We start from the raw sequence: 16,415 nt of genomic DNA on the forward strand, positions 1-16,415 counted from the left end.
AATTATTATTGAATGATATTGTCGTATTTTAACAGTGGGTTTTAATAAATTGTATTTTAAAGTTCCTTCTGTTTTATGTCATGCACTGGTTGTCACCTGGTTGTCAATTGACTAACAAGGTTAAAGTGATCGTTTTAACTGTCTGCCATGTGACCCTTCGGGTACTCAAGGGACACTTGTTCCGAGGCTTGAAGGCCATGTGTAACAGAGAATAGTCACCCCACCCTCTCCAAACTTCACGCTCCCTCCACCCACTCCAAGTTTCCCCCTCATCCCATCCTCTCCAAGCATTGCGCTCACCCCAGCACCTCAAAGCTTCCCCCTCTCCCTGCCCGCTTTTGGCTTCCCCACCACGACTTCCTCCTCGTCCAGCCCACTCTCAGCCCCCGCCCCCACGCATAATCGCTCAATCTTGTCCCCCCACAACCCTCCCGCCCCATCTCAGCTTCCCCCCACTCTCCCCCCTTCATCACACCCTCTCAGCTCCCCCATAATCCCACCCCTCTCAGATTACCCTTCTTCCCAGCCCCCCTTCAATCAGTGTCAGGAAAACAATCCACATGTCAATACAGCCACAGCTGATGCACACAAACTACAGTGGTAACAAATCTCATCTGTCTCTCTCAGCAAACGCTCATTAGACATGAAGCCCAACCAGCAATAGCCAATAATTTTCTGAAGAGACCTGGTACCGAAGAAGTTAAGTCCGTCTCATATCCTTGGACAGAATCCAAGTCTCACATTTGTAGAGCAAGACTGTGTTACGGATCTGGAAACCATATGCATTCAAATATACAGATGTCCCAAAAGTCAGTTATTCCGTTAAGTACATGTGAAGACAGGTCCCTTACTTTTGGTTAGGGGGAGAATCAAAGGTGTGCGTTGCGATGTTTTTTTTTTAGGTAGGTTATTAAATCTTTACATCCATCAACCATCCCATCCCCCCATCACGATCCACTACCCACCCGCTGTCTACGCGCATCCTGACTTGCCGAGGCAAGATCTTGCAGCCGTTCCTTGCCGCTTCCACAAACATTCCTTTTCAACGTTTCAACTCTTGCACGACGAGTGCAAACATGCATGGAGGGGGGGGGGGGTTCCCCCAACAAGGCCGAAAACCTGCCCAGAACGGGCGGATCCGTGGAGGCCCTGTCCAATCAGGGCGGACGGTGACGTCTGTTCCACTGAGCCCCCGCCCCATTCGGGGAGGTCCATAAAAAGACGACACCATCCTCAGTCTTGAGGGGAGTTCTTTGGAGGAGTGAGTTGGTTGGTGTGCGTCGTGTGTTCTGAGCTGGAGTCTGAGTTCAGTTCACTTCAGTTCATTTCAGAAGGAGTTCAGCTCTGCGTGGGGCATTCGAGGGCGTTCGTCGGAGGTTTATTGGAGACGGGGCATTCGTTGCTGGAGTCCCAGTTCGTGGAAGTTTTGCTGGGTCCTGTTCGCGACCCTGACCCCGCCCTGGGACTCCGACTACTCCTCTCAAGTTCCTCCGCGGACACGAACCCCATGCGTGAGACTGTGGGCCTGGCTGCACGGCCATTGGCAGGTGCCGCACCACGGAGCACCCCCACCCCTCCAACGTACAGGTACCCCGCCGAACTGCGACCCCAGCTCGTCTCTCTCCCTGGTTGTGGGGGTCCTAATAAAACATCTGGGTTTTATTTTCGTCTGTGTGTGTGGCGCCATCTCTTAAGTATAACTGTTTAAGTGTTTATTTCTGATCATTGTGAATTCTTTCTTGTATATTCCACGATAAGTCTCGCTCTGTGTCCTTCTCATTGTAAATAAACCATTAATAGAAATGTTCCCAGTTCATTTCCATCCTTTCTTTCATTGGTCCAGCATGGTTCGGATCTGTTTTAGCCAGGTCTTTGTTCCCGTTAATCTGCTCATCCTAGCTGGCACGGCTTTGGTAGCTCCGCTCCACTGCACCCGAACCGGAGTTGGTAGTCGGTAGTTGGAACTCTACCGCAGTCAGGAGAGTGACCCGATTCGAGCAAGACATGCCGAGGGCGTGGATCCCCGGTAGCCGAGACCGCGTGGTTACTGAGGTAAATTGGTTCCAGACAAAAAGACCCTACGCCACGCGGTCGAGATATTGGCGTTCCACGGTCGGTTCAGCGACCCGCCGGCTCACGGAATTATCCGAGAGCGATGGTCTACAATTCCGGGGAGTCTGGTAGGAGACGACGTAACCTCCCCCACCTCGTGGTCATTCTCGCCACCGGCCCTCAACAACTGGAAGCATGAAGGATTTAAAGACTCGGACTTTCGTCCTCCTGCATAGGTAGACAGTGCCACATCGCGTGATCCAGTGAATCCATGACTCCCCAAGCCTGATCCAGATATTTATCGAAGTCTGGCTCACAACATGTGGAGTCATGAATATCACTGCCAGGGTAAGTAACTCTCTCTGTGATCCCAACATCCTCAACACAGACAGGTACAGAGAAGATAGCAGCATTCAAGATGTGATGCAAAGCCTGGATCTTAGTCGTGACTAAGGATACCCGTAATCCAAGTGGTTCTGATTCCTCATTCAGAGAATTGAGGGCCCCCATGAGGATGTCCAGTCACCATAAAGATGACTGCATAATCTGCAAAATCAAGGTCAGAAATCTTGACTCTCCCAAACGAAGCATCTCGGCTAGATCTCTCTGACAATCTCCCCAGAATACAGTCTGTACAAGGGCTGAAAGTGTGGGGGAAACTAGAACACACCCCTGACGAACCCCAGCAATAACTGGAAACTAGAACAGCACTTGTAGAGCGCATAATCTTGCCTCGCGTGTTCATTCTGAACAAAAATACCATCGTTAACTGAACACTGTACTTTGAGGGCCAACTGCTATTGTGGCCAATATACCCACGCATATCATCGATGTACCCTGTTATGTCACATAGTTTCTTGGCATGGGTTATAAACATCATACATTTAATTCTTCACTCACACCCAGTCAGAGATCAGATATAAGAAGTTTGATTTTTCAGATAAAGATTTCAATTCAACCAATTATGGCAATAATACCACTTCATCAATGACGTCATTGTTATCACCCTATATACCCCGTGTGGAGTTGATGACATATGCCAAGTTTCAATTTTTTTCGTGGAGCGCTTTTGGAGAAAATGATGTCCAAATTTTTTCCTTTAATCTGATACGGCTGCCATATCATGTGACCTCTGATGTCAGAGTTAAGTATAAAATATTCTCCACGGTGAATCCCTCCAATGTTTAAAGTTTTGCATCGATCAGACAAGTACTTGCAGAGAAAATCATTTTAAAAGTGAAAATATATGGATGCGGACACACACACACACACACACACACACACACACACACACACACACACACACACACACACACACACACACACACACACACACACACACACACACACACGCATTGAAATGGTCTCGTACCCCCTTCGGGGCGAGACTTCTTTTTCTTGCATATGGCCAATGTGGATTGGGCTAAAGTTTAATGTCCAGGTTCTGCAGACATGTGGCTGCCTCAGGGGTGAGATAGTGGAGAGCTAAATGTCATCCCGATAACTTCCACAAGGGACAGTGCGACGTGATGTGCTCAATCATCTTCCACAGTGCATCGGACTCATCGTCCATCAGTGGAGGGTACTACCGCAAAGGCCCTGTCCAGTGCGGAGCCTGTTGAAGGCTGTCCATTGCCTACGTGGGAGTGTGAAACCGGTGGAGGAATGGTTGGATCATGTACAACATGTTTATTAGGAGCTATAGCAGCCTCCCAGCTGGCCCTCCACAAGTCCGCTGTGCTTTAATGGGCTCCAGTAAGGAGCTCAGCGCAATTCCGTGATAGTTTTCGGGACTTGAGGTGACAGACTTGAGGTGACACTTCATTGAGAAGGCGCTGGGCTGGAATTTCGGTCGCCAAAATGTGGCTGATGTATCGGGATGACAGCACATCACTATGGATGATCATTGTTATACAAATAGTATAACATGTTGCAGAGGATAGGAAGCCACTCAGTCTGTGTTTCCTTGGGGTTCCAGATGCTGTTCTCATCACGATGTTGAACTGAACGTCGATGGCTTTCGTATGGGCACTCACCGACCAGACTGGCAAGTAATACTCTGCCATCGAGTATATGAGGGTGAGCATTGCCGTGCGTAAGGTGTTAACGCCAGCACCCCACAATGGTCCAGCCAGTTTCCGGATGAGGTTTACCCATGCCCTGACCTTCTCCTTGCATCTTTGCAGGTGTTCTTTGAAGGTCAGGGTCTGGTCAAATATAACCCCAAGATATTTTGGATAACGGACATTTTCAACTTTCATACCGCAGAATGTCACATCTACCTCTGCATTTGCTGTGCGATCATTAAGATGGTGGGTACAGATGGCTATTTTGTTGGGGTTTTGGCAGAGCTTCCATTTATGTAAATACTCCTCCAGTATGCCCAGATCTCGGGTGAGGTTCCCGAAAGATGTTAGGTCATGTCCCTGCACTGCGAATGCAAGATCATCGTAGGCAAGTTTGAAGGAGGTCGTTGTTGGCAGGTCGCTAACATGGAGGTTAAAGAGGGTGAGGGCTAGAACAGATCCTTGAGGAAGGCCATCATTTAGTGTTCAAACATGGCTGATTTTGCTGCTGAGGCTGATCCAGGCTGTAGAAGTCACCAATGCTGCAGGACATAGTTGGGAATCAAATATGGATGGCTTTTGGCACATGAAGAGCTCCTCCAAGTGTCCCCAACCCTTTATTATTGGTAGCCATCCTTCTCTGTCATACCCCTACTGCTCCTGGACTCTGTCTTTTGCACCTGAGAAGGTGGAGCAGGTTTTCAACCCTCAATTGATTCTGCAACTGGACCAGATGGCAACAGTTCACATAAAACAAGAAAAAGACATAAAATGTCATAGCCCCCATGGTTTTAGTAACTTTGCTGGATGGAGTTGAAGGGCTAGCCCATATTTACAAGATTTATGTGTATGCGCTACTGACTTGAGTGGTCATGTGACATGGAATGTTGTGTCCGATTGGGTTATTCGGTCATGGATATTAATGATGTGTGTCACGTAGTTATATTGTAGAAGATAGTTGATCACGTGACATGCAAGATGTTATTGATTGAGAAGGAAAATTTTGCACACAAGGGATTCAATGTCCATATATTTTGGAGAAAACATAATGAATTGCACAAATAATATAATATTTAATTACACTTATTTATGTATAAAAGAAATTCTATAACTGTAGACAATAGAAAATGATCATTCAGTTGAAAATGCTATCTGATCAGTTTTTGTAAACTGTACTTAAAGGTGGTTAAGTTGAAATTGAAAAGATTAATCAGAATTATTAACCTCTGCCATCGAAGATCGGAGGTTACTGTTTTCACCCCTTTCTGTTTGTTTGTTTGTTTGTTTGTTTGTGAACAGTATTACGGAAAAACTCCTCGACGGATTTCGACGAAACTTGGTGGGGGGGAGGGGGGTTCGGTATGGTCCAAGGATCATGCCATTAGATTTTGGACATGGTCCCCCCCCCCCAAAAAAAAAATTGTTAGAGAAAATTTTTTTTTTTGCATTTCTACATGTTTTAAGTGATTTCTAACCCCCCAAAAGAAATTGTTAGAGAAAAAAAAATATATATTTTTTTGCATTTCTACATGATGTGATTTCCAACCCCTCCAAAAAAATATTTTTTTTGCATTTCTACATGTTTTAAGTGATTTCCACCCCCCCCCCCCCAAAAAAAAAGACTGTAAGAGAAAAATAAAATTTTTTGCAACTTTTTTTTCAACAAAATTTCGATTTCTTTTTTTTGCATTTATACATGTTTTAAGTGATTTCCAACCCCCCCCCCCCCCAAAAAAAAAAATGTTGGAGAAAAGAACTATAACTGTCAGCACTGTTGACATCATATTTAATGAATAAGATATAAGGTTCACTTGAGTGACCCAGCAGTGTTGGCGGCGGAGGTTTTGCAATCTCCCGAGTGCTCCCCCTCTAGTTTTTAATCTCCGCCATCGAAGATGGACGGGGGTTACTGTTTTCACCCCTGTCTGTCTGTTTGTTTGTTTGTGAACAGTATTACGGAAAAACTCCTGGACAGATTTCGACAAAACTTGGTGGGGGGGTTAGGTATGGTCCAAGGATCATGCCATTAGATTTTGGACTTGGTCTGAAGTCCAAAATGGCCGCTATGGCGGCCATTTTGAAAAAATATTTGAATTTTTGTTTTTACATTTCTACATGTTTTCAGTGATTTCCAACCAAAAAAAAAAAATTGTTAGAGAAAAAAAAAATTTGCAACAAAATTTCGATTTTTTTTTTTTTTTTGCATTTCTACATGTTACAAGTGATTTCCAACAAAAAACATGCCAAAATTATAATAGCGGCTAATTTTGGAACTTCAGGTGGATATACCCACGTAAAATCAATTTCTGTCTCAAGGAATCTCTAGTTATGACGAATGAATTGAGTATGTAAAAGTTAAAAGTAAAAGGGAAAGCTGCAAACTATAACTCTGTGAGCACTGTTGATGTCAAATTGAATGAATAGGATATCAGGTTCACTTGAGTGACCTCGCAGTATTGGCGGCGGAGGTTTTGCACTCTACCGAGTGCTCCCCCTCTAGTTTTTTTCATGAAATATGCTTCATGGTATAGGTATGAAAAAAAAATTATGAAATAAAAATGTTGGGTCACCATGCAATATTCTAAGAAAATAGGTGTTCCAAAGTGAGTGAAAAGTGGCCTAGTGTCATTTAATTCAACGTAAAATACCCACGTAAAATCAATTTCTGTCTCAAGGAATCTCGAGTTATGACGAATGAATTGAGTATGTAAAAGTTAAAAGTAAAAGGGAAAGCTGCAAACTATAACTCTGTGAGCACTGTTGATGTCAAATTGAATGAATAGGATATCAGGTTCACTTGAGTGACCTCGCAGTATTGGCGGCGGAGGTTTTGCACTCTACCGAGTGCTCCCCCTCTAGTTTTTTTCATGAAATATGCTTCATGGTATAGGTATGAAAAAAAAAATTATGAAATAAAAATGTTGGGTCACCATGCAATATTCTAAGAAAATAGGTGTTCCAAAGTGAGTGAAAAGTGGCCTAGTGTCATTTAATTCAACCCTAACTACCTTAAAACATTGTTCATTAAATGAAAACGTTTAAGTAACATAATGATGCCAGTCAGTCATCTTGGATCTGATCTCGAAGAGGAATGATGTGCATATGTAAACCAATCATTCATTATCTGTGTGCCAAGTTTGAACATGAACGGTTAACGCATGTCCGAGAAATGGTTGAGGAAGTGTTCAATACTGGGCTGCTTTTGTAAAATGGCCACCAGTCTACCAGTCAGCCATCTTTGATAAGATCATAAAATAAAGTGAGGTGCACGTGTATACCATCGTGTACTGTGCTAGTGCCAAGTCTGAAAAAAAATCGGATCATGAATGTCTGAGAAATGGTTGGGGACACGTTTAAGTAACAAAATGGCCACCAGTCGACCATCTTGGATCTGATCTCAAAGAATGATGATGTGCATATTTGAGTCATCATTCACTACCTGAGTGCTAAGTTTGAACAAGATGGGTAAATGCATGTCTGAGAAATGGTTGAGGACGTGTTCAACATTGGGATTTCACAACTAATACGGCCGCCAGTCGGCCATCTTTGATCGCATTGCGAAACAAAATGATGCGTATATGTACACCATCATGTGTCATCTTTGTGCCAAGTATAAATAAAATCGGTCTGCACATGTCTGAGATATGGTTGTGGACATACACACGCATGCATGGACACAGAAATAGAGACCAAATCCATTAGCCCATTTCGAGACCAAGTCCAACAGGGGCTTAATAACAGAGAAGCACACAAATGACAATTACACAGAGAAACACACAAGGAATAAAAGTAGAAATGAATAACTAATGTGTGAGGTGAAGGGAACGGAATATTTTTCTTGCTTTTAAAAAATGCAATTCTGGAGGAAGTATCTGGAGTTGGAAAGGATGAAAAGAGGAATGGATGGAAAAGGACAAGTAAGCACGCCATCGTACAACATTCCAAACATTATACAATCACTATGTGTAACATTTAAAATCAGATTGTTGTTCAAACCTTTACCTTGTGAGGACAAATCATCCACCAAGTCAGACTCCACCTTCACTCGTACAATATAATCTAGAGAGAGAAATACAAATAAATATGTGAAGTAATGTTTCTGAATTCCTAAATCAAAAGATAGAGTTAACATCCACATTCACTCAATTCGTTAATGAGAACAAAGTAACAAATAGAGGAAATCAAAATGTTATTAAAACTATCAAAATCAGGAAAGAGGAAAAGACAAATCATATAACTAACGGATGCTTAATAATTGGTTGTGGGCTGATTGGACAAATCAAGTCTAAGTGCTTTCAACAGGTTTGCTCAAGAGAGGTCTCCAGATTCAATCAGGATGCTCCAGCTTTGCTGTGAAATTGGCTTCCGGTTCCAGTTTGAATGAAATGCATGATAAAGTATGCACACCTCCATAAATACATGATTTGCACACTTGCTATTGTGTTCTCTATTTGGGTCATACAGGATACGTTGTCTGTCCCTATGTTTTGTTCTGGCAACCATTGCTCGTCATCCTAACTTGGCCCTCTATTCACTTCTATCTCAAATATAAATACATTCTCTCACCCTTGTCCATTTGTCTGTTCGCTGTTATGCTGATCGGCTGTGAGGAGGCTAGGTGCAATGTGGTTGGCTCCTGGCAAGATTATCATACATGCATTTAAGTAGGAAAAAAATTCTGGAAAAAATGATATATTCAAACCCGATATAATTAAATAATACGCTGAGTGGGATGTGAGGTAAAAATTGCTCGAAACAAAAATGTGTTATATTCACAATCGCCATGAGTTCCCTGTAACTTTTCTCTTCAGTGTGAAAAACACCAAAAGCGACTATAAAGCATCATAAAATGTTGGATGGTTGCAGCCCATCGGGGGTCACAAGCATTCTTGAGGAATACATTTTGTGTAGGCCCCAGGCTTCAAGCCTTCTGGCCAAAAGGATGATTCCTTTATGGCTCAACGGAAATGGAATCAATCCAAGCTATATAAACACAACGTATTATATATGCACGTAAGCAATAGTAATGTTTTGCGGCATTACATAACCCGAGTAGTGTTTTTCGAGGCATCGAGCAATCAAGCCAGCGTTTTGTGCCGATGCACTGCCTGCGTTATTTTTTTTATTTTATTTCGGGAACAATTGAGATATAACAAATAAGCTTACTGCTCATACACTGTATGTTTGTGCATTTCACATTTATGCCTAAAGCACACCAAAGAAATCCTGCCTTACGTTTTGACCCGTTCACGTTTTTTTTGTTGTTTTTTGTATACCTTGTCAAGGCTTGTATGAGAGCAAACACACAATGCACAACAAGGGGGCATGAGACAAGAGGGGTGAGAGTGGGAAAGGACAAAACAGTGGGGAACAGAGACATTAGGAGATCTGTGGAAGGGAGAGGGATGGGGCAGGGAACACATGGTAAACAAGATGGACATTACAGGGACTTTCAGGAAGGAAAGCAGGGAATTTGAAGGAGGTGGGTTGAGGGTGGATTAATGGGGGAAGAAAAGATCGAGGATTTGGATGGGGGACAATAAGAGGTGGTGGTGAACAGCTGTTTTGAAGGTCTGGAGGGAAGAATGGGATTGAAGAGAGTCTGGGAGTTTATTCCAAAGCTGGGAAAAAAAGAGGAATGAAAGAGTGAAGGTGAGCAGTGATTCATGAATTTCATAGTTTCACCAGAAGGGGGTTGTTGGTGGACCTTGAACACCCTGTGGAAATATGGTGTGGACATATCGCAGGAAGAGCGGGTGGGGGGGGGGGTGAGACCGGAGAGGAGATGGTAGAAGTCAGAAAGACCACCGACCTGCCTGTGGTGAGAGAGTGAGAGGCCCAAAGACAGCCTCATCGTGGGAAATACCAATGATCCGAAATGCCTTGGTTTCTACTGCGTGAAGCCGAGAGAGGTGAGAGGTAGGAGCACCAGCCCAGAGGGGAGAGCAGTACTCCATCAGGCTGCGGACGAAAGCTTTGGATGTGGTCAGGAGCTCAGGTGGGCCGAGGAAGGACTTTGCACAATGAAGAATTCCCAGTCGGCAACTGGCTTTGGAGGTCAGGTTGGAAATGTGGCTTTCCCAGGAAAGATCATGATAGTGAGAGCCAGAAGCTTGAATGAAAGGACTTCTTCCAGAGGATTGTTGAGAAAGTGGATGGGGGGTTTTCCAAACGGTCCTTTCGGAGAGAAATAGTGAGAGTGTGGGATTTGTCCGGATTGAAAGACATGTTCCACATGTTGAATCAGTTTGTGATTTTACCCAGATCTGCAGAGAGTGAAGAAGCTGCTGCTTGCCAGTCTGGGGGATGACAGATGGTACGGCAGAGGGTGGAGTCATCAGCAAAGAGAAATAGAGTATTTTCCAGAGAGTCGGAGAGATCATTGATGAAAACCAGAAAAAGCACAGGGCCCAGAACACTGCCTTGAGGAACTCCAGCCAGGATAGGAAGAGGGGATGAGAGAACTCCATTTAGGACCATACGTTGGCTGCGACAGGAGAGGAAGTCTGCGAGCCATGAGTGGAGACGGCCTTGGATACTATAGGAAGAAAGTTTGGTGAGCAGGGCAGGGTGCCAGACCGTGTCAAAAGCACGCGAATTGTCTAGGGATATGGCTCTGATTTCATGTCCGGAATCGAGTACCTCCGTCTATTGTTGGGAGAGCAGAAGCAGAATATCCAGGGTAGAGTGACCTGGTCTGAAACCAAATTGATGATTGGAAATCAAGCCATTGGAGAAGACGAAGGATGTCATGTCTGAAGCGATGATGGATTCCATAACCTTGCTGATGATTGGGAGAAGGCTGATTGGTCTGTCATTGCAGGGATCTGTTTTTGAACCTTTTTTATGCAGGACAGTAATGCTTGCTGATTTCCAAGCAGATGGCAAATGACCTTGAGCAAATGAAAAGGTGAATAGAACACAGAGAGGGGCTCTCTTGCAAGAGCAGAGGAACAGGTTTTTAGAACACGTGGGCTGATGCCTTCTGGACCGGTTGCAGAATCTCAGTCGAGGTTTGACAGCAAGCTCTCCACTTTGTCAGAAAAAAAGAGGACACAGAGTCCAGAGACAGTTGTCTGCGACTGGGTAAGGTGGGTACAGAAAGCGATGGGTTTTCGACACAAGATTTCGATGCAAACACCGAGTTTAGGCATTCAGCCTTTTCACGTGCGGTTTCCCATTCCCATTAATTAAATCCTGTCGTAACATAATCCATAACCTTTTGTTGCCGCCGTGAACATTATTGTCTGTTCTGTGTTCTTGCTCTTCCACAAGCTTTGATGATGTATCAAAAAAAAAATTAATCCAGTATTCTTTTAGGTTGGGGGACATCTGGAGGGAGGCGGAGGCTTTTAAGTGGAGTTTGAGAGGAGTTGGGCTGGTTGGCGAAAGTACCAGAAGCATTATGATCGGATATCCGCGAGGATTTGGCCGGTATCTGGTATCCCGTCGGGTCTGACCTTCCATGACTCCGTGACCTTCCAAACTACTGAAAACCAGTCTCCCACAAATGCAGTGCAGCACGGACCATGGAAGCAAGGACATGGATGGTGTTTGTCTTATCAGATTGATCAGTTTTCTTGGCAACCCATGAAGACCTAGTGTTGCCTTAGTGGTGAGGGTGGCGGGCTTTGGATCCTAGGGTCCCGAGTTCAAATCCCGCTCAACAGTTGAATTAATACCAGGTGGGGTTAACTCGGCCTGTCATCCTTCTGAGGTCAGCAAAATGAGTGCCAGCATGCTGGTATACTGTGTCGAAGTGGTGACCCGTCCAGGATTGTGCCCAATAGCCAAGGAGACTGCTTAAGCAGCACCAATGCTCTGCACAGAGTATGGTCCCAATCTCTTCCTCCTCCCATGAAGACCGAGATTCATCCAGAGGGCATCCTGATTCACTGAATCAAATGCTTTGCGGAGATCAAAATAGGCTGCGAGAAGCACCTGCTGAAACCCTCACCTGCATTTGGTGAGGACTGGAAAAGCAAGAATATGGTCAGTCGTTGACCTCTTTGGTGTAAAGCCCAACTGCTGTGGGTGCTGGTTTTCAAGCTGATGGCGGCGAACCATATCAGCTTACTGATCAGCGGCGAACCATATCAGCGATCCATGTTAGGTCTTTCCGAGCAAAGACCTTGCCCGGCACTGAGAGCAGCGTCACCCCTCGGTAGTTGTTGCAGTCCTGGCAATAATACTTCCCTTTCCAGTGAGGGATGACAAGGTCCCTCTTCCTATCATTTGGGAGGATGGCTGTGCTCCAACCAGAGAACAGAACTGCATGCAATGACACGAGAACAACATTTCCACCAGCCTTGAGAAGTTCAGCATGATGCCACAAATCCCAGGAGCTTTACCCCCTTTCAAATTGTTCACCACAGACTGTTTCCATAAACAAAGGTGGTTCACATTTGATTGGAGGGTTAGAAATAAGGATAGTAACACCCTGACATCCAACTCAACAGCTGATGCTTCAGCCTGGTGCAGCAGCTCAAAGTAACCAGCCCAGCGGGCCGTCAGCTGAGACTCCTCTGCCAAGAGCTCAACAACCTATGGTCTAACTACAGTACACAGAGGACCAGGCTTGGAGGAACGCCGTGCACAAATTCCTCTGTAAGCAGGACGAGATTACTTAACCACAGGTGATGCTCTGCCCCTCCACAGATTCCTTGGACATAGGCCTCCCTGTTCGCCCTTTGCAGACGTACAGTTTTATGCCTCAACTCCCTGAACAGCTCAGCTCTGCCATCAAGTCTGGCCCTGGACTCTGGTATTCAAAATCCATATGGTATCCAATGTGCCTCAGGAGACAAAGTTCTTCTTCACCTGACATTGGTTCTAAGAAATCCACCAACAACATCAAGGAATGTAGGCTTGAAGGCACTACACAACTCTTCAGGATTCCTCGAAACACCCAGACCCCCCCAAAATTCCCACTCAGCCTGTTTTCAAACTCCCCAGCGACCCTCTCACCTTTGAGCTTGCCAACATGCAGCCTCGGCAGGGATGGTAACATTCTCCTGGATTTGATCTGCAACTTCAGACTTGCCACAACAAGCCTGTGGTCAGTATTGAGGAAATGAGCACTCCAGGTGACCCTGCAGGACTGGATTATCCTCCAGTGACCATCAACGAGCACATGGTCAATCTCCTTTGTCACACCACCAGCATTGAAATACCCAATCCAGCGATGAGCCTGTGAGTGCTGTAACCATGAATCAGCCACCTGAGTACACAACTTCTTGCAAAGTCAAGGAACTTAGTGCTATTCTGGTTCACAGTTCCAGACCAATGGGGACCAACACATGTCTCTAAAACAAACATCCCTATCAGTGCCAGCCGATGCATTGAAATTCCCCAAGGCGAGAAGAGTATCTTGCCTGGGGCATTGAACAACCACAGACTCGAGTGCGGCATAGAATGCGTCCTTCAGGGTGAGATCACTCGCCTCAGTCGGAGCATATAGAGACCAGGGAAACAACACCCAAAGAGTGACGAATCCTCAGTTTCATAATACGCTCATTGACGACCAGTGTTACCTCAATCATCATGACAGCCAGCTTATTAGACACAGTTACAACAACTTCTTGGGTATGGTAACCATCAGAGCGACCAGACCTGTAATAGGTGCAACCACTCACTCTGATCTCACCACTATCCGGTCTCCGCACCTCAGTGCTGATGTTCAAATATTGGAGCTCAAATGGTAGCAGAGACAGGTGATCATCCTCTCTTAGGAATAGGCCATTCCAGGCACCCACCTGAAGGGACCACCTCAGATCAACCCTAGGAGACCGCTGCCTGGTGGACAACAATCAACACCACACCGACACAACCCGACCCAGGAAGGTTACCCAATGCTTTTCCTCCTATATTCAAAGATTGGGGGTCCTGAAAGCTTTGCTCCAATCCCAACATATAGTGAGCTGTACTGTGAAGGGCACCTGCACAGGAGGTACTCCCACAGAGTGGGTTTTCAGTTTTATTTGCGTTTTTTGTGTGTTTTGCATTTGGAAGCATTTTTACTATGGCAGGAATGCAAATCCTGCCACCAACCTCCAGGAAAAAGGTAACCCAACTGCAGTAGGACGTCCGCAGACATGGATGAGCACCAGATATGGATGGTCGTTGTCTCACAAGAAGCTCCTGCACCCTTTGATAGGTTTTTATATACTGCTGGGTGTCCATATCTATACACCTCCTCACCAATAAATCTGGTGGGGGAAGATGGTTTAGTCTCCAACAATGTCACCATGAAACAGGTTAGTGCAGGTTTACATTGTACCTGTAGCAAGTCACAGATTTCATCTCGCCTGACTGATCATGACCCTTTAATTTTCGCTCTATCCACCTCGCACACTTCGCCAACTCAGTTAAATCTCGCAATTCACCACCGACATGTGGGAAATCAAAGGAATTGAGAACTCTGCGGACGACGCTCTCTCACACATCGAGTTCTTGGGGTTGTTTTCCACCAGCACACTGACAATCAATTTTATTGTACTTGCAGCAATGGGAGTACATGGAGCTCCTCCGTCAACAGTCTGCAGCTGGTCGCTTACATTTCGCAAGGTACCACTCCCAGGGACAACACTACCGCAGAGTGTAATACATTGATGGGACAGTCATGAAACCCTTTCGATCCAGCAGCATTCCATTGTACAGTCTTCGACACTTTTCACTCGCATGCGCACCCAGGTATTCGAGCAATCAGGCGACTCATCGTCATGCATCAACCCAGACATTCACTGTTGGGCCAAGCAATGTCTTCAATGTCAATGCTCAAAAATTAAACGTCATACAGTCGCACTCAGTGGCTCAGCAACACGTGATAGATGTTTCGACCAAGTCCATGGGATCTTGTAGGACCCCCACCATCTTCAAATGGGCACTGCTATTTACTGAATTGTGTTGACTGCTTCACCTGTTGACACCGATAGCTGATATCACTGCACTTACTATCGCGAGGGCCTTTGTCAACACCTGGATCACACATTTTGTTGTTCCATCAACCATCACGACGGATCGTGGTAGCAGGTTTGAATCGGCTCTATTTTGCAAGCTGACAACTCCTGGGTACTGACTGTGTGCGAACCACCGCTTACCATCCAGTGTTTCTACCGCCAACTCAAGTCTTCCTTGAAAGCGCATGACAACGCCACACACTGGACAGACATCATACCCATTGTCCTGCTTGGTACATGAGCAGCTCTACAAGACGACCATGGATGCTTCACTGCAGAGCTAGTGTACGGTGTACTGCTTTGTTTACCAAGATAATTATTCTCAGCATCCGATGACACCTTGCCCAACACCACCAACTCTGCCAACCATCTTCATGTGGCCCTGCAGGGCCTCCGGGGCAACACCAACACGCATTCCTTCATCACGCCCAGTTGTTATTCCCCAGGAATTTTCTACGTGCATGAACGTATTCGTACGGCACGATGCTGTCCGGAAACACTTGCAGCAACTTTATGACGGACCTTACAAAGTTTTACAATGCTACGACAAGACCTTCATACTCGATATTAACGGTGCTTGTGATACAGTCTCTATAGATTGCTTGATGCCAGCTTTTCTTGATGCAGCACCAGAGCTGACCCTCCCAATGACCGGGTCGACACATACAACAACGATACCCTAACCACCGTATTTGACTCACTCTGGGCATCACATACACTTCCCAGCACAAAATTTACGAGTGTACATTTCTCTTTACTGTGACTTTTATTTTTACATGGCTGGACAACATTATGCATTTTGTTTGTACCTTCCCTTCGACTAACGCACTTGGAGGGGGAGTACTCTTGCGGCATCATTTATTGCTTTCAATTTAATATTATTATTATAAAGCCAAACAAAAAAATACCAGTTGATCGTTCACGCCCGCTTCCTATTTTTGAACCCATCTCCTCCTTTTTTGTTATTCTTTGTTATTTTGTCAAACATCCTGAAAAAAAAATAAAAAAATGAAATAAAAATCGAACCCATGTCCGAAGGAAGTGTCCGGCTGCACTGCTTAAAGAGTAGCCCCGTGAGGGACTGACAGTTCCGAAAACAAATGGGATGACATTACTATCCTGATGCAAGCTAAACAATAACACAAAACACGAAACAACACACTAGAAACGAACGAAACATCATGGGGTAGAAAAGTTCTACTTCTTCATTTTTGAAGTACAGACGGAAGGAAGGACATACCAAATATTGAAGCAGTAGGCACCACTTAAAAATCCATATCTTTGGGTAAGACTCTTGCACCATTCTTTGAATTGATCATTTTCCCCACGTCGAGACTGA

At 45.1% G+C, this 16,415-nt stretch overlaps 1 protein-coding gene across 1 annotated transcript in view; it reads right to left on the bottom strand.

Annotated features, from left to right (window-relative positions):
- Positions 1-16,415, bottom strand: part of LOC147009596 (uncharacterized) — a 69,147-nt gene that overhangs the window by 47,736 nt on the left and 4,996 nt on the right. The window contains exon 2 of the mRNA XM_085860958.1: positions 8,121-8,177. Within this exon, the coding sequence (XP_085717084.1) occupies positions 8,121-8,177 (57 nt within the window). The remainder of the gene's footprint in view (positions 1-8,120; positions 8,178-16,415) is intronic.

The sequence above is a fragment of the Eptatretus burgeri genome, chromosome 17, assembly GCF_056783735.1.
Source record: "Eptatretus burgeri isolate ZD-2024b chromosome 17, Ebu_testis_v1, whole genome shotgun sequence".
Classification (NCBI taxonomy): Eukaryota; Metazoa; Chordata; class Myxini; order Myxiniformes; family Myxinidae; genus Eptatretus; species Eptatretus burgeri.